Genomic DNA, 21546 nt, shown 5'->3' with positions numbered 1-21546 from the left:
AGTTTGTGAAAACTTGAGGTGATGTGGCGCCGGTATTGGTGGATATATCTAGATCTACGACGGCTGTGGCGTAGATGTGTTGGCAATCATTCGATTGAAGAAAATGATATGGATCAGAGGGTGCGAAGCGACAGCAGCCGACTCTCGTCACTGAAATTAGTCTTCTAACCATGACATCCTAACTAGCTGCAATATGGCGCTTGCTTAATTCAACTCAATAGGTACAGGCTAAAGCCACCCCAGTTTTCCAACTTGACGACGCGATCAAGTACCACCCAGAAGGACAGAACACCATAAGATGCCGTTTAGTTCACCAGAGATCCACAATCGAGGTCCTTGCACACTCATAAGCATCGGACGTTTAGTCGACATGATAGCCAGTCGCAGTCTCGCAGCTGTATATCCTTAGCTAAAGCGCAGGTATCTGGGTTCAGATATATTCACTTACGGATCAGCCGCATACTGAACGTTGCACTGCTCGAAATCGACCTTGCGGACAAAGGAGGCACGGAAGCGGACAGCATCATCGACACTGCAGAAACGGAATATGATGCTGCGGGCCTGGGGCCAATCCGTCAGTCCACGCACTTGTGTAGATATCAAAAGAGGGAAGACAACTCACTTCGCCGGGGGTGTAGGTGTCGATGATCTTCTCCAGCTTTCCGTTCTTGGAAGTCGCCAATTTGACCAACTGCTCCATGCTGACATCCAATTGAGCTCCAACGGCACGAACAACACGTGTAGCACCGACAGAAAGACTGAAAGAGAGACCAGAGGGGATAATATCAACTTCCTGTCCCATCTCCACCAACACAGTGATCTTCCTGTCCCGGTCCAGATCAATGCCGTTGGGATATTTGTCGTAGAACGCCCTACAGGCATCGGCGTCGCAGAACAGAATGTGGGCGGTTCCAGATGGAGTCACGTTGATGCTGTCGATGGTACCACCATGCACGAAGGACAGGACTTTGGCAGGGCTACACCAGGCAGCAGGAAGGCCCTTAATGATGATGCGGCGGATACGAGCAGCTGAGAAGCATGATGTGTTAGTCGACTTCAACGGAGATACGCAGTCGGTGAAAGTGGGAGGTACCGGGTTTGTCCCGGGGAGCAGGTGGTCCCCAAGACTTGAAAGTAGTCAGGTTCTCGCGATCTTCCTCAGAGGCGTGGGTAGCAGGAAGAGATCGGCTAGCAGTGGCAACAGTAATAGGCTGCTGCTCCTGTTTCACAGTGTTATCAGTTCCGTCCCATTCTGTGACTGACTGCTGGATCTCGGATTCTGCTTCGAAGTTTCCAGCATCAGACTGAGGGGGAGCAAATCCATCGAAAGCATCCTCACCGGGGATGCCTGCTGAACATGTAGGTGAATATCAGCATGTAAATTGCTATCAGTGTGAGCTTGGGTGACTTACAGAACGCATCATAAACAGCGGCCGCGTTGGTCCTGAAAGCATCACCAGTCTTGTCTTCGTGACTACCGTCATCATTACACGCGTCCGCAGACTGAGAGGAGGAGGCTGAGAAGTAGTCTCTCTCCGGCTTCCAGGCGCGCGCGGCAGCCATGAAGCCGGCGGTATCGTCCACGTCAGCGACGGGATACATGGCCTCAGATCTGTTTTCTCCCTGTTCGGGACAGACTTGCTGCGTGATCAAGGAAGAGGAGGAGGAGCTGGGGGGGTTGGCGGAGTCCAAGATAGAAGAGGGAGATGTGAAGGGTGAAGCCGGAGTGAACGAAGACGCGTTGGTTGAGTTGACAGAGGCAACGAGGGCCGCCTTCTGATTGCCAGGCGCGAGTGGAGAACCCTGCTGTTTATGCCACCATTTGTCAGAGATAATGGCACGTCCTGACAGGGAATAATGCAAGCATCGAGCAGAATGAGAAGTTCAATTAAACGAGACTGTCAGGGGTGGGGGAGAGTTTGAGAAGGAAGAGCTGGACGGACCGGACGGGGACGAGCACCAGAAGTCCTCACTGCCTTCCACTTTGCAGACTTGGGGGCATGACGGCTTTCCTCGAGACTGGCCAAGGAGGCCCGATCCATCAGAGAATCGAGCACCCCATAGATTACTCCAGTAACACGGTTGCTAAACTCCATTTCTCCAAAGGAGTGGTGATCTACAGAATACAAAGCGGAGCAAGATGCATGGGATATTCTGTCACAAGAAAAAGACATATATGGGTGAGTAGAACGTCACACAGCTCGGAGGATCAAGAAAGGGGAGTTGAAAGAAGTAATGTTCTCGAAGTAAAGCTAGGACTGATGTGCCTAGCACTACGGCAGGTTATTTGACTGAGGCACTAGGAATCCGGTGGAATTTGCTAGAGAAGCTTCCATTATCGACCATTTTCCTTCGGGAGATGCAAAGGGGGATGGGAGGTGATAGAATTGAATCCCTATGTGCAAGTACACGCAACAACAGGTAGTGGAGGTTCATGACAGCATATCAACTACCACAGGAGTGAATGACCCAACCTAGCCGAAGCCCAAGCAGGGACAAAAAAGGCGGGGAACTGAGTATGCATTCCACATACAAAGTGACCTCGCAGATCTATGTACCCCAAATTGTCTAACACATGGCGAGGGTCAGATTCAAGACGGACGGCGCAGAGAATATGACCGAAAATATTCTCAAGACGGCATCGGGATGGTTTCCCAGCCCTTTTGACCTTCTTTGCGATCCTCAACAATAACCTGGAGCCCCGGGCGTCCACAGAAGCCATCCTTTCCTGCGACCCTGTCAAAAGCCTGGAACGAACCGCTCCCGGCTTCTCCATTTGGAACCCAGACTGTCTGTTTGACTATTTGTCCAGGAACCTCATCTCGACGAGGATTGAACCATGGGAGTCCGACAAAGCGGCTACCCAGATTTTGAATGAAAGAATATATTTTCTCAAACCGCCGAGTCGTACCGAGCCAAGACAGAGTACGCGGATCGTACGCGACACGGACAAATGGATTCAGATAAATGCCGCTGTCTTCCCCTGTGGCAAATGGGTCCTGGATATCTGCGTGGATGAGGCAGCACTCAGATGCTTCCCAGAACAGTTCATGTGAAGCACGGAACTGTACAGGTGTTTCAACACCTTTGTACTTTTGGTTCCCTGGAGATCCTTGAAAGAACCGCGCATCAAAAGCCACCATACCCGACCAGCAACTGCGGACCCGAACAGCATCCTTTCCTGATAAGACATCCTCCCGACTTTGACTTTCGCCTGCGGTCGAGAACCAAGGAAAGAAAGGAAGGCCCATGCTGTAACCCTGCAAATCCCGTGTCGCGTAAGTGTCATAAAACTTGAAAGGATTGATGAAGTCGATCGCACAGACTGCCCGATAGTGAGCGCTACCATCCTCTGCCACATTGGTAGAGAACAGAAGATGGAGTGCGTCGATGGGGTCAAAGGCAACATCGTTTAAGTATAGAAGCCTGTCGTACTGCACCTCATGCTGATTGTTGAGGGGGCGAAGTGCTCGGTTTCGAACTTCGGCCAAGTACTCGATGCGCTTCGTTCTCCTGGATCCGTCAGGGACAATGACCTTTGGAAGCGTGGCTAAATCTAGATGTTCCTCGAAAACAATGGATTTCTCGCACGTAATCTGTTCCTCTAGACCACGAAGAGCACGCTCGCCCTCCGTTCCGCTATCATTCTCGTAGACACTCAGGAAGACATTGTCTTTCCCGAGTAGATCAATCAACCGTAGGACACTAGCGCCCCAATGCCCTTGTGCCAAGTCTCCATTGCGGTCGTACAAGCTCGCCGCGATGAAGACTTTCTCATTACGGGGATTTCCACGGCCGGGTTCAGTCGATTGCGATACTGCATCTCGAAGCGACGAATAATGTGGCGGCAGCCGGGTATACGAAGGTCGGAAAATCGCCGTCAGGATGACAAGGGCACAAATGATACCTGCAACTGCATGGAGGCGAAGAAAGCAGCGGCGAAATCGCAGGCGGGGGTAAGCAAGGCGCGTCGAACCCCAGAGAAATCGTCGCGAAGGCTTCAAGGGACGATAAGCAAAATTGGTCGACAAAAATAATCTCGCGAGCAATGGGATCTGTCTCAACACCCGCCTAGGTCGCGGAGGCACTTGTGATTCGAAATCGGCCTCGTCGAGGTTGAAGCTCCCCTGAGAATCCGCTGACGAGCGAGTGTCTAGCTCATACTCGTCTGGGTGAAGGAGGCGGGCAGTCATGACGAAGGAGAAACATCACAGACAGGTACTCACAATCAGTCAGCCCATGCCTGAAATTCGGTGTGTGCCAATTGTGCCAAGTCAGCGCCGGTCGTATTGACGCTGTTTGCCATTTTTGTGATTCATGTGAGACAACGCAACGCCGCCTTCTGGGATCAGATCTCGCTTATGTCATCGCCCCATTCATGCAGCCCATTGCGAGCGGTTACATTAAAGTAACTACGAGACCACTACTCCGTACTCCGTACTTACTCCATATTCTCCCTACTTACACTGGCTCTGCAGGCCTTGTACCTTACCAAAGTGCTACAAAGAAGCCATGCTTATCTGGCTTGACTATCCGAACATGGTACAGTATCCTCATCAGTGGCTGATGCAGCACTAAGCAACATCGCATTTTCGCCGTGCTTCCTATCTTGGCCGACAGTTCCAACAAACCCCACCGGAGATGGAGTCATAGCTGTCATAGGTTACCACAGAAGGCAATGATCCCTTGGGATCCTTCTCCAGATTTGACCCAGCGCGTTTTGAACAGTGGAGCTCCCTCTCCCCTCCAGTGACGTAGGGGTCTCGGCCATAATCCTTCGGACTCATAGATATTGCGGTTCTTGGAATCTCTCTCTAAGCGTGCCATCTTCATTTGTGTCTTCTAAGTATACCAATCTCTCTACATCGTACGCTTCGGTTTCCCTCCCCCGCACAGCCCCACAATCCAGGAATACCATCTTGGGCTCGCCGTCCTCCGTACTGCCTATATATTATTTCGCACAGAAGGCGACCATGACGGACTTCAAATTTGCCAACTCTTCCGAGAAGGTTCCTGGTGACGGAGTCCTGCCTGCCGAGTTCTCCATCAAGGCGAGCCCTTCAACCGACATTTGGGCCAAGCCTCCCTCTACAGAAACCTTCACCGCACCAATCCTGTACAGAAGTGTCCCCATTAAGTCCTTCAAGCGGGCCAGAGTCGCTATCAACGCCCTCTGGAAACACAAGTACGACCAGGGAGGCGTGATACTAGTCCTTAATGGCACCGACGGGACCCGAAAATGGGTCAAGTCCGGTATTGAGCTTGCCAACGGCCGGCCACACCTGAGTACTGTCGCAAAAGATCGCTGGGCGGATTGGAGTCTGCAGCCCGTACCATCAGGTGGTGGAGCGGCCACATTGGAGATTGTCCGAGAGTCTGATAACAGCCTGTGGATCTATTTGGTGGAGGGCATTCAAAAGTCTCCTCTTCGAGAAGTGACATGGGTATTCGAAGATGCGGATGTTCAAGATCTCTGGATTGGACTCTATGCAGCCAAACCCTCGAGCGAAAAGGAGGAGCTGATTGTCAACTTCGGCCACCTGATTATCGATTTGGCTGAGTGAAGGACCTGATATATGATTTGTGATAGGATATAGTCTTATCTCTTCCATAGACACCCGATTTAATGATTTTCTTATGAAACAAGTACTGCTGCCACTCACACGCCGAGATCAGTAATTAAATCTCTTTGCGCTCTCCTGGCTCACAGATTAGAATACGTACAAACGTTGGATCGTAGAGCGTACCGCTGCCTTAGGCTCAACGTGCCAGTGCTATGGGACGACGGTTGTCAGGTCGCATTCGACCCCAGGGCAACATGCATCGTAAAAAATCTCGAGTCGGATGTACTCGCGACATCGCGCATGATGATGGCCATACCATATCTTATATCCATTGTGCCTAGCTGATGAGATGCCTGATACGCATGGTTTGCAAAGTATACAACTCGGTTTCGAGATATCTGAAGCCTTGGGGGTTCAGGTCGCCGTACCGGATTAAGACGGTGATGAAGGACGCAATTGCAGACAAACTGATCTTATGCCCAATATTTATGTCTTGGTATGAGATAAAGCATTATGAAAATGCAGAAAATATATATATAATGTTGAAGAATGACCAAATTTGGAGAAAACAGTCAGAACACAGAAATAGAAAAAGCAAGCACCATCTTACGTTTCACAGAAATGCAGCCAATCGGAACGAACCTAGATAGAATGAGTGATGCAGAGAGAAGATGCGAAAGACAATATAAATGAGCGTAAAAACATTCTCAGAGCGTGCATTGAAAGCTTTGTAACACAACAGCATGAACCAGCGGCAAGCGGGAGTCGTAAGAAAAGATAATTTCCTTGTAACAACTGTACCTTCGCTCTACGTGAAGTAAGAGCCGAGATCTAGCCATGCTTTTTCTCTTCCACAGTAGATTGCGCCGATCGGTTGTACAACCCAAGCATTATTGTCCGACCCATAGAGTCTTGCTCAACCCAAATATTCATCGAAGGTTCGGCGCAGCTGGCCAGCAAGAGTACACAGTATGGGCATGTCTCCTGGACATTCTCACAGCGGCTTGGGCGGGAAAGGTGGTTTTTATCGAAATATTACAGCTACTGGCAGGTGATTCGTGAGTGCGCCATCGCCTTGAATCCTCGTCCTGACTCTCACCCTCCCAGCCTATGGTGCGGGAGGAGCGTAGCCTCCAATGACAGATTGGTTGGATGGATGGTCGTCGCGGTTGTTCCCGAGTCATCCAGTCACTTCATGCTGTGTTGCTTCAGCCTAGTCAGGAAATGGATCTGGCCTACTTACTACCTAAATAATTTAACATGCTAAATCGTGGCCGGGGGGGGGGGGGGGGCATCATCGGTAAGTCAATCTGAAGTGCTCCGATACTGAGGAAGAATTCTCATGCTAAGCATATTTCAAAGCCACGAAGCCGCATGAGGAGCCCGGTGAGATGACAATACCTTCCCTCGGATTGGGCAAGGCGGGCGAATCATGCAGACAAGACTGAGGAATTCCAATCATTGATTGTCTGGAGAGGTCTCGGAGATGATAAATCCAGCCCCAAACAGGTTTATCCACGCCTGCAAGGGGGCGATGCGCAACTTCATTCTTGCTCGTCCAAGCAGAATGCCAGCGGTGAGTGAGCCTGGAGATTTGATCGAATTGGCTGGTTGAAGCATTCAGCCTGCCCGTCCACATAACATAACTGCCTTTCTAAGTACGCTAAGTACTCCGTACGGAGTACAGAGTATAAAATGCAGCCTTCAGCATAAGGGCTGGTGATTAGAGAGTTGTGAGAAGAAAAAGAAAGAGGAATAATAAGTAAGCTGATTACGGAATACGGAGTAACTAAGTCACTATTGCTCCACGGACCACTGATCATCCTGATCCTCACTCAACCATCATCTGATCCCGGCTTTTCCCCCTCACACTGCCGCTCGGACCGACCGCCGGACCAGGTGATCTTATCATATCTGATGTTCTCTTACACAGCGTAATATTCAAACATCCTGGCCACTTGCCACACTAATCTTCTCTTCCCATCCCCACTTAACCTTCCGCAACCACCACGCCGCTTTGAGGTGAACTCCTGCAGTCGAAGCCTTCTCTGCAGTAAGGCTAGGGGTACCTATTGCGATTTTTGTTGACTCTTCCAAAGCTTGCCCCTCCTCCTCTACCCCTCTATTTTGGCTCGTCCGCGCGTGTAATCAAATTATCTGTCAATGACTGCCTGGGGCGCAAGGCACAACTTGCTTTTGTCCACTCGAACTTGCCCGACAACCAGCATCGGCCGCTCTCAATCCCAACGATTGGTGTTGGATGGAAGCAAATATCAAAAATTTCCTTTTATTCCCTCCTCCATCCAAGGGATTTCTTTTTCGCTGCAGCAATTCGATTCGACGGGTGCCACACTCCCTTTTGGGCCACGGGCGTTCAGCCCATAGGCTAAATCCTAGCTTCCCACACCGACTTGCATAAGTGCGGCCTGTCGATCGTGGTCAGTGGTGTGAATCATTGTGAGGAGACCATTTGTGACTGGAAGCCTTGAAGCTCAGCCCCTTGTGCTTCCTTCTGTACCACAGATCTGGCGATCCACGCGTCTCGCTGTGGGTTGACTTGACTTTCTGCACCTGGTTACCCGATGCAGGACTGGTACCCAAACCCGTCTGACCTTGATTCAGTATCGACCAATTTGCTAGTTCTGCCGTTCTGACCTATACCCCTCATCGGGGTTCATTTTTAGTCTCTGCTCTACTCGGACTCCGCCTTGCCGTTTGTCGCCTGTTGATCGCTTTTTCTCTTGTTGGTGGATCTGGCTGGTTCAGGTCTCGATACTCCTCCCCGTCCACACTGCCTTGCGGGTGTCAGCTTGTTTGCCTTCCCTCTTCGATGTCAGGTACTTCAACTTTGACACTATCCAGCCTGTTATCCACATTCTCTCTTCACCTTCACAGCCATAAACGAATCATCGGACGATCGGTTGCAGTAAATGGACCTTGCCCCTAGTGTTAATACTACGCCATTCGACATACACTGTTCAATTCGGCCCATCCGCGATGCCCTTACTTGATTACCGCTCAAAAATCTCCTATGGCACAATCGATCAAATGGAACAATACAACGAAGAAGAAGGAGAACATCTCCTTCAGGCAGGATATGAACCAGGGAACCATGATAGCGATGTTGAGTCCACGGGGGATTCTGTACAGGAGGGTGTCAGGAAGATCGAAGCGATCAACTTGACATGGACCACGCGGTCTCTGATCATAGCATACATCAGGTTAGTGCTTCTATGGATCGAGAACATATTTGAAAAACTCATTTGCGCATTTAAATTAACATCCTTAAGTATATTTCTAATGGCATTCTGCACATCACTCGAGGGTCAAACCGTGATGTCCCTTTCGGCATATGCTACTAGCGCTTTTAGCAAACACTCGTTGATTTCGACGGTTCTTGTCGTTCAGAATGTCGTTAATGGTCGGTTTTATCCTTTTCCAAATCCAACCCTGGCTGACTTTCTTTACAGCCGTCATCAAGCCACCCATGGCCAAAGTCGCCGATGTATTTGGCCGTTTCGAGGCTTTTTGCGTTAGTATTCTGATATATGTCCTCGGATACATTCAAATGGCTGCTTCAACCAACGTTCAGACTTACGCATCAGCCCAAATATTCTACTCTGCCGGCTCGACTGGCTTGCAAATATTGCAACAAGTCTTCATCGCCGATAGTAGTAGCCTTCTCAATCGTGCACTTCTAGCACTCCTACCAGAGCTTCCATTTTTGGTGACAGTCTGGATCGGGCCAACGATCGCTAATACTGTACTTGAACACACTTCATGGCGTTGGGGTTACGGCATGTGGTCGATCATATTGCCTGCTTCGTTTCTCCCTCTGGCGCTCTCGTTATTGCTCAATCAGCGCAAGGCCAAGAGGCTAAATCTTATCAAACCCAAGAGCGCTCACCGACGTGGATTTTTTGCCGCCGTTCGCCACACTTGGTATGATCTTGACATGTTTGGCTTGATCCTGCTGTCGGCGGCAGTGACATTGATTCTTGTTCCCCTAACACTTGCCGCCAATTCGAAGAATGGGTGGAAGAACAACAGCATCATTGCCATGATTGTGGTTGGTATCTTGTGTCTTTGTGCTCTACCCGCCTGGGAAACCTCGAAGAAACTGGCTCCTAAACCCTTGCTATCCTTGCATCTGCTCAAACAGCGTACTGCCCTTGCCGGCTGTACTCTTGCCTTCTTCTACTTCAGTATGTCAAATTCGCTTGTATCCCGGAACTCCATAAACCACATACTGACCTTTTGCAGTGGCATTCTACTTCTCCGTTCAGCCGTACCTTTATTCTTATCTTCAGGTTGTTCAGGACTATGATGTAGCCACAGCGGGCCGCGTCACACAAACGTTTGCTTTCACGTCTACAATTGCTGCTTTTGGGGTCTCCATCTTGATTAAATACACACGGCGGTATCGCATCTATGTTACCGTTGGCTGCGTGATCTACATAATGGGGATTTTCCTCATGTTGACCTACCGCAAAGAAGGTAGCTCACCGGCTCTGGTTCTTGGAACCCAGGTGATAGTTGGTGCGGGCGGCGGACTCCTTAATGTACCTGTCCAATTGGGTGTTCAGGCCTCCGCCAGCCATCAAGACGTTGCAGCCGCCACGGCAATGTTCCTTACATCCATGGAAATGGGTGGTGCTGTAGGAGCCGCCATTTCTGGCGCCATCTGGACTCATCACATTCCACGCAAACTTCAGGAATACCTTCCTGATGAGGCCAAGGCAGATGTCGGGGAGATCTTTGGCAAGTTGACCAAGGCGCTTTCATACCCAATGGGCTCACCTGCGCGAGTGGCCATCAACCGGGCCTATCAGGAAACGATGAACAAGCTCTTAGTTTTGGCATTGATTGCAACTATCCCGTTACTTCCCCTGAGCCTTCTTATGTCGAACTATCGACTCGACAAGGTACGGCCCACGGAAACTCTGGCGCTTATATGACTAACGGGAGCAGATGAGCGAATCTCCGCGTCACGAGCCCATACCTGCCGAACCAATTGCGGATGAAGCTCAATCTGAAGCACACTCGAAACGAGTCTAAGTGTTTGGGGTTGCTTTTCTTTGATTGTTGTGCATTTATGGATACATTTACACAAAACTGCCCGACGCGAAGCAGGAACATCATTTTTGTCACCGAGCATTGTTCGCGTGAACTTCGCGCCAATGCGTGTAAACCCCTCTAGGGCCCATCACCTGGCAGGCAGACAATCACCCCCTTCAGCCGCTATATTCGACCATTCTTGGCGATTGACGGGTCATAGTACGGGGTCGAAAGGGCTATTATGCTGGCCGTGATTGGCCCGCAAAGGTGATCTGTATATGAAGTCATGAAACCTGAGCTGCAGTGGTGAGAAACGAATTGTCACCAGCACTACGACAACTATTGCTTTTTTTTTATTTGTTTGCAAGGCGCATAGATGACATGACTAGATTAGACGACTTTTTGTGACTATTTGTATTTAATAGCCAGCCAGCCAGCATGCATACATATCCGGAGTTTCATACACAAGCAGGGACTTTGCCTTAGTGGATTTGAAACAATGACAGCGTTAACTAACTAGTTAGTAAGGAGTAGTTGGCTTGGGACGGCGGGAAGTTGTGAAACCTAGCGTCCGTCGATTTGTTTGGGTCATGGGCAAGGAGGTAGTAGTACGCTATGCCTGAAACTACAAGTGGCGAGCAGACTTCTACTCCAACATGACATTGATTATTCCAGATATTGACATCTGGTTGATGTTTCACCAGAGGTATTCCCGGCCGGTTTTACTGGTTGATGAACCCTATGATTTGTTCTCCCTTGGCGCGCAATCAATAAACAATCCCAGACAGCCAAAGGGTGTCACAGTTACCATTCCATACTACTTGATACCACTTTGTCTCGTCTATCGCACCTTTTAGAAGATAATGACAGTAAGGCCAGTACCTCAGTTAGTATTATAGGTTCTAGCCTGCGCTAGATCCACTTCTCTATAGCTTTTCCGGAGTAAGCTTGTAGGAACTTACTCTTTGTCTGCCTCAACTCGGGATCTCAGTGCTCTGGTCGCTTGTGTTTCAGCTGAGTATAATTTTTTTTCCACTGCTCTTATTGATCTTTCTCTAGCTGGTTCCTCTTTCGCATTAAACTATGGATTATAGCTTCTGTCATCTCTGCTGGAACCATCACAAGGCTTCCTACTGACTTCGTGGGGTCAATTGTCGCAGTGAACCTGCAGTAATGTAATATACTGTGTATATTTTCAACCGGTACCATCATATAACCTGTTCAGGCACAAAATGAAGGTGACTCGATTCCACGAGGAGTTGAGGAGTTTATCTATTAATGGTATGTGAGTGGGAATTGTTCTAATGATTGCGATGCCCTTGTTGTAAGTAAACGTCTGGATGAAATGCCAAACAGCCAGAGTCTTCTGGCCCTTGAACCCTGTCCCTAATGGGATAATATGATCGCCAACCCCGACAGCTCTTGTGTTTCAGCGTCTATTTTCTGATTTATGGGTCGGGGGTGTTATGTATTGAATCTGGGGAAAAAGAAGACAGTGGGCAAACTGTAAGTAGTGGATAGCAAAGTAACGTAAGGTTCAGTGACTGATGAGGATAAATACTAGTAGTAGGTAACTAAACGGTGTGCGGGTTGCCCCATCATTTGCACTGCAGCTTACCTTTCGTCCCTCCACTCTCGGTCTCCCATATTGGGCTGGCCCAGTCAGTCAGTCTCCCTCCTCTTCGTCCAATCCAACCACATGGCTCTCTCTCTGCTCTCCCTCCGTCTCCCTCAACTCTCTCACTCACTCCCTCAGGCTCCTCCTCCAACTCCTCCTCCCCTTCCCTCCCTCCCTTTATCTCTCAAGCTGTCAACCACACCCACACCCCATTCATTTCTAATTTCCCTACCATCTCTACCTTAAGTTTGTTCTATCTTAGCCGCCTCACCTTTTTCCACGACTACCTACCTATCTTCCTCCTCCCTCCCCTCCCTTCTCGCCCCAAAAATCATCTTCTTCCCTTTCAATCAATCTTCCTTAGTTATTCTAACTAACTTAGTTAACTCATCCACTCCTCTTTCCCCCCCCCTCACGGTTCACCGCATTTACCTTTCCTCCCGTCCACCTCTCGGATTCCGACACTCTTCCACCTGAACCGTCTACACACTTTCTCTGGTGACTTTCTTGGGTAGTCCAAGGTCTACAATATGGTTGTAGCCACAATCAAGTACGTTTCTGCTCTCATCTTCATCACCTTCTCTTCCACCGCGATTCTCATCTGCCTTTCCGCTCTCCCTTTCCCCTCCAACTCCCAACCATCCCCCCCCCATCCCCCCATTTTACCTCCGTCCCTCCGCCTCCTGCAACTTTTACCCCCTTTCTCAAGTCTACTGGTCTTTCAAGCTCTTTCTTATGTGCGACTTGCTAATTTGTCTGCCCTGGACTACAGGTGTGTTGTCGTCGGTGACGGTGCGGTTGGCAAGACCTGCCTGTTAATTTCGTACACAACGAACAAGTTCCCTTCGGAATATGTTCCTACCGTCTTCGATAACTATGCTGTTACGGTCATGTAAGTCGGTTGCACTCCGTCACTCGCGCAAGGCAAGCCTTTGAAATGCTTCTGGGGAAATGCGCTTCACCATGTTCCCGATCGCATCATTGTCGCCTTTTCTGTCTTACCCGGGGTTGGAGTCGGACACCTGGACGGATCTTTCGCAACGGATAGCTGACCCGGCGACTGTTATTCTGGCGCATTAGGATCGGCGATGAACCATACACCCTAGGTCTCTTCGATACCGCCGGTCAGGAAGATTATGATCGTCTTCGGCCTCTTTCTTACCCCCAGACCGATGTCTTCCTAGTCTGCTTCTCAGTCACTTCCCCCGCCTCCTTCGAGAACGTTCGCGAGAAATGGTTCCCCGAAGTTCATCACCACTGCCCGGGTGTGCCTTGCCTCATCGTCGGCACCCAAACCGATTTGCGCGACGATCCGGCCGTTCGGGAAAAGCTTTCCCGTCAAAAGATGCAGCCGATTCGCAAGGAAGACGGAGATCGGATGGCCAAAGAACTGGGTGCTGTGAAATACGTGGAGTGCTCTGCTTTGACGCAGTACAAGCTCAAGGACGTTTTTGATGAGGTTCGTCTTACGTACGCTCGTTATTCGCATGCAGAGGAAGCTGACCGCTCTGTTCGAAGGCTATTGTTGCCGCACTCGAGCCTGCCCCCAAGAAGTCTAAGAAGTGTGTGGTTTTGTAAACCAATCACGGCTCCTACCCCGCAGGCTGGTACATGCCAGAGAGCTGCACACTTTTTCATTAGGGCATGCGGATATGTCGTATGATTTTGGAGGAACGGATTGCTTTATTTCGCCATACAGAGTTTTGGGACTTTCATTCGGAGGAGGGGCAGGCTTACTCGACCGCCGTCTGACCTGAGACTTATATGTGTTTTTGTCTCCGATCATTGAGTGAATATCATCCATGCAGCCCACAGCTATGACACTCGAGTGCAAGACCCGCTGTGACTCGGTTGCACCTGGGGAAAACTGCTGAGGGCGGCCCCAAGCAAGAACAGGGTCACGAACATATACTCTACTTCATCGCCCACCAGCTCGTCTTCCGATTAAAGCCGTGTACAATTGGCCCCGAATCGAACCTTTCCGACCTCTCCCACTATCTTTACTTATCTCTCCGTGCTCATTCGATTATCCTTCCACTGTCAATCTTATCTTCCTCCCGCCTTTCCTCCAAGCTTTTCCTTCTCTTCCATTTCCCTTCTACTCCTTTTCTAAACTCTCATCGTCTTCATTGGCGTTGGAAGTCGAGGCGTCTTATTTTGGCTGGCTGATGGTCCGATATGTGCTTTTTTTTTCCCTCTCAGATCCCTCAATTTGTTATCATGCCTATCGCAATGTGCTGTGCAATTTCCCCCCAAACCATTCTTCCGAGGCCTGGATTAGATAACACAGATACAATAGTGATGATCGAAGTTTTAACTCAGTTTTCATTATGAGGTCGCGTTGCATGTAGAGGAGAACTGGTAGGGTATGGGCCCAACCATGGACAACGGCCTTTTATCGCTGGAATGTACGGAATTTACCTGCATTGGACGAGGCAACCACTTCTCTAACTCATAATACATATATCGTCATCATCGCATGGAATCGCATTTCACAGTTCGTCCTTGACTTCCTTCTCAACCACAACGTCCTCGGCCTCGATTTCGACCTTGATCTCAGCCTCTGGTGTTGCTTTGCGCCCATACCAGCCACCCAGATCCTCCCCTGCCCCAGCTTTGACCATGCTAGTGATGATTTCGAAAGCAACCTGAGCCGCGGCCAGAGCTGTGGTCTCGCCCTTGTTGTCATAACTGGGAGAGACCTCGACAATATCGGCACCAACGATGTTCAGTTTCTCAATGCCGCGCAGGATGCGGATGAACTCGCGGGTCGTCCAGCCACCAGGTTCGGGAGTGCCGGTGCCCGGGGCAGTCGCCGGGTCTAGAACATCGATGTCAACCGACAAGTAGACTGGCTGTTCGGGGTCCAGGCCGATGCGTTCGATGATCCGATCCACGATGCCCATGGGGCCCAGCTCATCGATATCATCTGCGTGAATACGCATGAATCCCTGCTCGGGACCGGGGTTAGTGTAATCACTGTCGTCCACACCCGTCAGCCGTGTGCGCAGCCCCGCATGTGCCGAAGTTGCGTTGCAGATTAGTCCCTCACGGCTGGCCTTGTGGAAGAAGCTGCCGTGGTTGAAGTGCGACTGCTCCGACAGCCAGTAGGCCGAGTACCGCACGGGATTCCAGGTATCTAGGTGCGCATCAAAGTGAAGCACCGTGATGGGCTTCTGGTAGATTTGGTACAGGGCGCGCAGGGCAGGGAGCGCAACGCTGTGATCGCCTCCCAAAGTGACGAGCTTGGACTTTCCGGCCGAAATGCCTTTTGTGCCGTAACTGGAGGAGGCGCGGGTCACGGCCGGCCGGGAGCCCAGCTCCAGGAAGGCTTCGTACATTTGCCGCTCAGCCAGCCCGTTGTCGAACGGGGTGATGGGAATATCACCACAGTCCTTGACAGTTGCCCACGACTGGTAGGGGTTGATCCCCGCGCGGGTGTTGTAGCTGGTTCCGGCCATCTGGCGGGCGCTGGCCGCACGGATGGAGCGGGGACCAAACCGGGCGCCTGTTGTGGTTTGGGTGTTTAGGAATGTGTGAAGACAAGAGCGATGTAGATGGCTGTGAAGCTTACCTGGTCTGTAGCTGACAGCTGTGTCGAAGGGAGCACCGATCACGGCAATGTCGTATCGCTCGTCGGGTTCGACGAGACACTTAACCGGCTTCATGTGGGCGAAACTGGCGATCCCAGAGAAGGTGAACTAGGGGGGAAACATAGATCGCACTTAGATTGATGTTGACAAAAGAGGATCAATTGATGATCGGCTCACCTCCTGGTCCCATTTCTTCAGCAACTCCTCGCGCAATCGCTCAGGCACCACTTCGTCATGGTCATGGTGAGCATGGGAAAGGGCGGTGCCAGCGAAAGCCAGACAGGCAGCCCACGTAAGGGATCTCATTATGTAGCAAGTCTGTCTATCTCGGGTTTTAGTGGGAGGGGGGGAAGGGGGGTGGGGGGGGGAGGTGAGAAAGAAAAGTCAACAGATGGAACAGACTGAGCGAAGGGAAGAGTAGTTCTTAAAGACTGGTCTCTGTGTCTCGCTACTACTATGGAGTAAGTAAGGTACGTAGTTTCAACTACTACTTACCAACTACCTGAGAGGTAATCGATAGGAAATGCGCTGGTTATTGGTTCTTATTGGTTGTAAGGAGCCGAAGCAGTGCAAATTGGCGGCCTTGTGGCCTGGTTTCTCTGACGTCGTGCGGACCTTCCCTTTCGGGAAAGCAATTGAATCTCCTCCATTCTTTTCCCCAAACTCCGCGTTTCTCTCTCATCCACTTTATACAAAGTACATACTGTGTATACCTACTCCGATTACAGTCTTGGTGGTTCCACTTGTCATCTATCGCGTTCGCATCTAAGGGTAAAGTTTCCGAACTACTACAACAGTCTTTTTGACTAGTTTTCTTTTACCATAAAAAAAGAAAAAAAAAAAAAAAAAAAAAAAAAAAAAAAAAAAAAAAAAAAAAAAAAAAGAAAAAAAGAGGAAAAATCTCGGTCCGATTGCTATACAACCATATATATCGATATATACAGACAGACACGGTTCTGTCAGCTCGAAATGCCATGCGTCGAGTCGTCGTGACAGGGTTAGGCGCAGTCACACCCTTAGGGGTCGGTGAGTACATCCCCATCCGTCTTTTCCGTCTGCTTCCCAATCATTCTCCACTCCTAGCATGCCCAAAAGGGAAGGTCGAGCATAATTCCATCCTCCATCATCCAGGGGACACGCTGCTTCAACTTTCTCACCTGGAGTCTAATCGGACGTCCTAGCCGGTCTTCATCTTTTGACTTTGCGTCTTTTTCTTTTTTTTTTTGATTTCATTACTTACTAAAACCGGGAGTCATAGGCATCCGCCGGACTTGGAAACGTCTACTAGATGGTCACTGTGGTATCGTCAATGTCCTTCATCGCGATGCCAGGTTTAAGGACGTACCATGTCAGATTGCTGCCATTGTACCGCACGGGACGCAGAGTGAAGGCGGGTGGACGGCTTTGGAATGGTTAAGTAAAGATGTGAGTATTGCATTGGGATTGTTCTAACACTCGGCTGATTGTCCGTGTCAGGATGAGCGCAAGATGGCTCGATTTGCGCAGTACGCAATGGCCGCTTCGGAAGAGGCATTGGAAGATGCGGGCTGGAAGCCGACCACTTTTGAGCAGAGAGAAGCAACAGTAGGTGCTCGGAACCATTCACACTCCGGTGCTTCGCTACTGATGAGACCATGTCTAGGGGATATGCCTCGGGTCGGGTATCGGTAACTTCGATGAGATTTACGACACGGTTGTGACTTACGAGAAGGGTGTAAGTATCCACCAAAGGATCAGATATTTACCTTGACTAATGTTATCTTTCTAGGGTTACCGCAAAGTATCGCCCCTGTTTGTGCCCAAATTGTTGATCAATCTCGGCGCCGGTCACATCTCTATGAGATATGGGCTCATGGTCGGCAGACAACCCGCCCTTCATTACTTGATCGCGGCTGACTGTTTGCTCTTAGGGACCAAACCACGCAGCAACCACAGCGTGTACCACAGGGGCACACTCCATCGGTGATGCAGCTCGCTTCATCGCGTGCGGTGATGCAGACGTAATGCTAGCCGGCGGAGCGGAGTCTTGTATTCATCCTTTAGCTGTTGGTGGTTTTGCGCGGGCCCGCAGTCTGGCTACCAGCTACAATGACAACCCGAAAAAGGCTTCAAGGCCGTTTGATGCGGATCGAGAGGGCTTTGTGGTAGGGGAAGGAGCTGCAATGGTGGTCTTAGAGGTACACCTTACTGTTTCCGGATTGTCTTTGGGATACGTGCTTACCAACTCTCAGGAGCTCGAGCATGCGAAAGCGCGTGGGGCTCGTATTTATGCAGAGTTGAATGGCTACGGCTGTTCTGGGGACGCGCACCATATGACTGCACCCAAGGAGAATGGTGAAGGCGCATATTTAGCCATGAGGAAAGCGCTGAAAAACGCGGGGCTCGCGCCCTCCGCTGTCGACTACGTCAATGCTCATGCCACCTCGACGGTGGTCGGCGATGCGGCGGAGAACAGCGCAATCAAAGCTTTGCTTCTGGGTCCAGGCGGAAAGCAGAAAGCGGCCGAGGTCAACATCAGCAGCACAAAGGGTGCTGTCGGCCACCTTCTTGGTGGTGCTGGCGCCATTGAGGCTGCGTTTGTTGTCCTTGCAGTCAATGAGGTAAGCATGTTATTCTCTGTATTAGCCAGATGAAATTGTTCTGCAGAACTAACAATGCGGTCCAGAATATAATGCCTCCGACTATCAATCTGGAGCGGCTAGCGGATGGGTTCGATTGCAATTATGCGCCTAGCGAGGCGCAGGAGCGCCGTATCGACGTGGCCTTGACAAACAGTTTTGGATTCGGAGGGACCAACAGCACTCTGTGCTTCTCGAAGCTCAAGATCTAGGTTATGTGTATCATATTATTGTATTGGTGTTCCTTTTGCATGGATGCTGCACTGTATCAATAGGACGAATGTACTTTAGCGTGGACATATCATACTTAATTATCTGCATAGAAACTTTTTTCAGCCACACAAACAATGACGACAAGTCATCTGGGACGAGTGGTGCTTCCAAAGGTCCATATAAGATGGCTGGACTTGAATAGTCGTTGCTGTTGAAAGGCTTCATTCTGAGTTACAAGCCTATTGTTTTAGGCCTCCACTATTCAGGTCCCAAAACAATAGTTCAGTTTCTTTATTGAACGATAATATATAGAATCAAGACATTTCGAGCAAGAAGCACCTGATTCTAGAATAGACTACTAGTAGACATATAGCCACTGAAATCAGTCAAAGAATCCAGCGTCTATTCACCAGCCAGCCCACGTGACCCACCCCATGCGGGAAACCCCCCCCCCTCTCCCTCCGTCTCCCCGACCCCGGACGTAGCCTCGATCATCGCATCGCAAGCCACGATACCACAACTATTCCAACCCTACGCCGTGCTGTGTTGTCGCAACATCCGCTCCTCCCCTCCTTTCGATCGACATCGGCTTCTAATCCGATTCTCTCCTTGGATACGAGTCTTCTGTCTCTCGCGCATGAGATCCACCCTTTCGTTCTTTACATGACAGTGCGCGTCCCGGCGCCTTCTCCTCACACCCGAAGGCAAGACATAGCCGACTACCCAACACAAAGGCCACGGTAGTTGGGACGGTATATCAGCCGTGGTCGCGGTCGTGCCTTCAATTATAATCCAGCGCCCCGAAACCCAGTCTTCTGGGCTTCTTCATCCTTTGAGTACATACATCATGGCTACTTCCAATAACGGTGTGTCATCTTCCATGTTCTTTCTTGTTCTAGTGTCCTCAATCTCTGGCATTGTTCGGGGGCAAAATTGTTGGGACGTTACCCTCCGGGACGAAAGTATTCATGTTGGAAGACTGGAAACGCTAATTTTGTGATTCATGTGACCCTCGATCCAGCCGCTTCTGGCGCATCCTCATCATCTACTGCGGGCAGTCTGGTTGATGCATCTGGATATAAATTCTCCGAAAAGGATGCAAAACCGGGGAAGATCAAGTTGAAGAAATCGGCCAAGTTGGGCGGGAGGAAGAAGGTTGACGGTATGTTTTGCTTTGATTCTTTTCTTTCCCCTTCTTTGTCGTCGGGGAGTTTTGCTGGGCTTGGTGCGGCCTATCTGGGGCTGAGGTGGTTGTTGCGCGCTCTGCTTTCTCTCCGAGGGTGGGGTTGAGGAGAAAGGACTGGAACATGGTTGACTTCTCACTGAACACGAAACAAAAGCACAAACAAAAAGAAAAAGAAAGGAAAGAAAACGATGCTAAAAAGTCCAAACTTGTTTCGCAATACAGAACCTCCTGCCTCCCCTGGCTCGTCCCCGATACTTCCGGAAATTGACGAAAAGACTATGGCCGCCTTTCCGACGGGCAAACCGCGCGAGGAGGATCATTTGGAGACAGTCATCTGTAAAACCTGCAAGAGGCCGGTCCTCAAGCAGAATGCGGTGGAGCACATCCGGGGTTGCATTCGAGCGAAGCAGGAAAAGGCGCGGCAGAGGAAGGAAGCGCGTGACGCAGCGAATCGGGCCAAGGCTGGTGATAAGGAGGATAATGATGAAGTCGGCGGGGGCAGCGGGGCTGGAGGACCTGGGGGCGAGAAAGGAGAAGGGGGAGACGATTCGTCAATGAAGGGCCAGATGGGCGCGAAGAAGAGCGCCGTCAAAGGTACGACCGAGATTGGGGCGAAAAAAGGCACGAAACGGAAGACGGAGCCAGCGGATGGGGACGAAAAGGATAGCAAGGAGCCAAAGACGAAAAAGAAGAAGCAGGAGCCGCCAAAACCGAAGACCGCCAAACCGAAGGGTCCTGTTGATGTTGAGAAGCAGTGCGGTGTTACTCTGCCGAATGGCGCGCAGTGCGCGCGATCTTTGACCTGTAAAAGTCATTCGATGGGCGCAAAGCGAGCGGTTCCTGGACGTTCGCTGCCGTACGACATGTTGCTACAGGCTTATCAGAAGAAGAACCAGGCGAGGCAGCAGAGTAAGTCTTTTTGTCACTCGATCTTGGGGTGGTGAAAACATGACTAATGACTTCTTGACAGAGGCTGCCATTGATGCCAACGCGCCGCTGCAGGACGACCAGGACAATAATGGTCCCGTGGACTCGGACGAAGAGAAGGACGCCGTGATGGCGGCGATTACGCGCTCACAGCCACAGCCTCTGGTCACTCACACGCTGATCTCCACTAAGAAGAAGTACCAGTACGTGCGCATCAAAGAGATGCTGTCCCATGCTTTGGGAGGCTCGCGCGGCGGTGGGCTTTTCTCCACCGGCGACAGTACCTCATCTACGCCTTCCCTCTTCTCCGATGGTAACCTCTTCACCCCCGTGGACGAAATTGATATGGCTTTGCCGGTCTCCGCAACTGTGCCGGATAATGCGGCAGACGCCGATGCGAAGACTCCGGCCGCGTCTGCGCCCAAGAAACTTTCCGTGGCAGCGAGCTCGTGAAATCTTCCCTTACGCGAACGAAAGGGTGATTGATTCTTTATGACTTCTGTGCTTAAGCATGTTAGGTGGTTCCTTTGGGTTGGTGCCAGTTTGGTCTTGGGGGGTTCTCCCACGGCATGGGTGAGTGATTGACGGCGTTTATTGGGTACCTCTACTTCTCTGTGCTCTTTTGACTTCTCTGATGATATGATACCCCGTGTTGAATGCGCTAGGATGGACGCATGCATTGTTGATTTGGGCCGGTGTACAGTTGCGTCTAATATGGGTTGACTTGTGATTTGACATGATAGAGATTGAAATCAACATAACATATAAC

The 21546-nt window shown here is 50.4% G+C and overlaps 9 protein-coding genes across 9 annotated transcripts; 7 read left to right on the top strand and 2 right to left on the bottom strand.

The window, feature by feature from the left end:
- Window positions 1–228: 228 nt before the first annotated feature.
- BP01DRAFT_414087 (uncharacterized protein) lies at window positions 229–4297 on the bottom strand. Its single transcript, XM_025579037.1, has 7 exons — window positions 2694–4297; window positions 1944–2090; window positions 1413–1776; window positions 1094–1348; window positions 623–1029; window positions 449–561; window positions 229–395 (listed from the first exon to the last, which is right to left on the bottom strand). The coding sequence occupies exons 1-7, from the start codon at window positions 4191–4193 to the stop codon at window positions 362–364; spliced, it is 2820 nt and encodes a 939-aa protein (XP_025433750.1). The 5' UTR covers window positions 4194–4297; the 3' UTR covers window positions 229–361.
- Window positions 4298–4973: 676 nt separating this feature from the next.
- BP01DRAFT_380330 (uncharacterized protein) lies at window positions 4974–5564 on the top strand (the record flags this gene model as incomplete). The annotated part of the gene is made up of 1 exon (XM_025577214.1): window positions 4974–5564. The coding sequence occupies one exon, from the start codon at window positions 4974–4976 to the stop codon at window positions 5562–5564; it is 591 nt and encodes a 196-aa protein (XP_025433749.1).
- Window positions 5565–8561: 2997 nt separating this feature from the next.
- Window positions 8562–10622, top strand: mirC (siderochrome-iron transporter MirC; the record flags this gene model as incomplete). Its single annotated transcript, XM_025571614.1, has 5 exons — window positions 8562–8785; window positions 8855–8985; window positions 9035–9769; window positions 9828–10489; window positions 10536–10622. 5 exons carry the CDS (start codon window positions 8562–8564, stop codon window positions 10620–10622), a joined length of 1839 nt encoding a protein of 612 aa, XP_025433748.1.
- Window positions 10623–12235: 1613 nt separating this feature from the next.
- Window positions 12236–12659, top strand: BP01DRAFT_354294 (uncharacterized protein). Its single transcript, XM_025574393.1, has one exon. It carries the CDS (start codon window positions 12322–12324, stop codon window positions 12484–12486), a length of 165 nt encoding a protein of 54 aa, XP_025433747.1. The 5' UTR covers window positions 12236–12321; the 3' UTR covers window positions 12487–12659.
- cdc42 (Rho family GTPase CDC42) lies at window positions 12640–14118 on the top strand. Its single transcript, XM_025570990.1, has 4 exons — window positions 12640–12790; window positions 13013–13132; window positions 13321–13699; window positions 13759–14118. The coding sequence occupies exons 1-4, from the start codon at window positions 12771–12773 to the stop codon at window positions 13816–13818; spliced, it is 579 nt and encodes a 192-aa protein (XP_025433746.1). The 5' UTR covers window positions 12640–12770; the 3' UTR covers window positions 13819–14118.
- A 459-nt stretch (window positions 14119–14577) lies between these two features.
- On the bottom strand, window positions 14578–16188 carry BP01DRAFT_354291 (agmatinase). The gene is made up of 3 exons (XM_025574392.1): window positions 16011–16188; window positions 15815–15941; window positions 14578–15748 (listed from the first exon to the last, which is right to left on the bottom strand). Exons 1-3 carry the CDS (start codon window positions 16137–16139, stop codon window positions 14733–14735), a joined length of 1272 nt encoding a protein of 423 aa, XP_025433745.1. The 5' UTR covers window positions 16140–16188; the 3' UTR covers window positions 14578–14732.
- Window positions 16189–16203: 15 nt separating this feature from the next.
- Window positions 16204–16689, top strand: BP01DRAFT_196965 (uncharacterized protein). Its single transcript, XM_025570991.1, has one exon. It carries the CDS (start codon window positions 16357–16359, stop codon window positions 16600–16602), a length of 246 nt encoding a protein of 81 aa, XP_025433744.1. The 5' UTR covers window positions 16204–16356; the 3' UTR covers window positions 16603–16689.
- On the top strand, window positions 16662–18791 carry BP01DRAFT_389674 (putative beta-ketoacyl synthase (Cem1)). Its single transcript, XM_025577934.1, has 8 exons — window positions 16662–16859; window positions 17092–17258; window positions 17310–17417; window positions 17476–17547; window positions 17602–17688; window positions 17744–18010; window positions 18065–18433; window positions 18499–18791. The coding sequence occupies exons 1-8, from the start codon at window positions 16808–16810 to the stop codon at window positions 18661–18663; spliced, it is 1287 nt and encodes a 428-aa protein (XP_025433743.1). The 5' UTR covers window positions 16662–16807; the 3' UTR covers window positions 18664–18791.
- Window positions 18792–19154: 363 nt separating this feature from the next.
- Window positions 19155–21511, top strand: BP01DRAFT_354290 (deubiquitination module subunit SGF73). The gene is made up of 4 exons (XM_025574391.1): window positions 19155–19530; window positions 19686–19826; window positions 20073–20759; window positions 20821–21511. Exons 1-4 carry the CDS (start codon window positions 19512–19514, stop codon window positions 21228–21230), a joined length of 1257 nt encoding a protein of 418 aa, XP_025433742.1. The 5' UTR covers window positions 19155–19511; the 3' UTR covers window positions 21231–21511.
- The last annotated feature ends 35 nt before the right edge of the window (window positions 21512–21546 follow it).

Source organism: Aspergillus saccharolyticus (genome assembly GCF_003184585.1).
Source record: "Aspergillus saccharolyticus JOP 1030-1 unplaced genomic scaffold BP01scaffold_6, whole genome shotgun sequence".
Classification (NCBI taxonomy): domain Eukaryota; kingdom Fungi; phylum Ascomycota; class Eurotiomycetes; order Eurotiales; family Aspergillaceae; genus Aspergillus; species Aspergillus saccharolyticus.
This window is presented reverse-complemented; position numbering and strand designations above follow the sequence as displayed.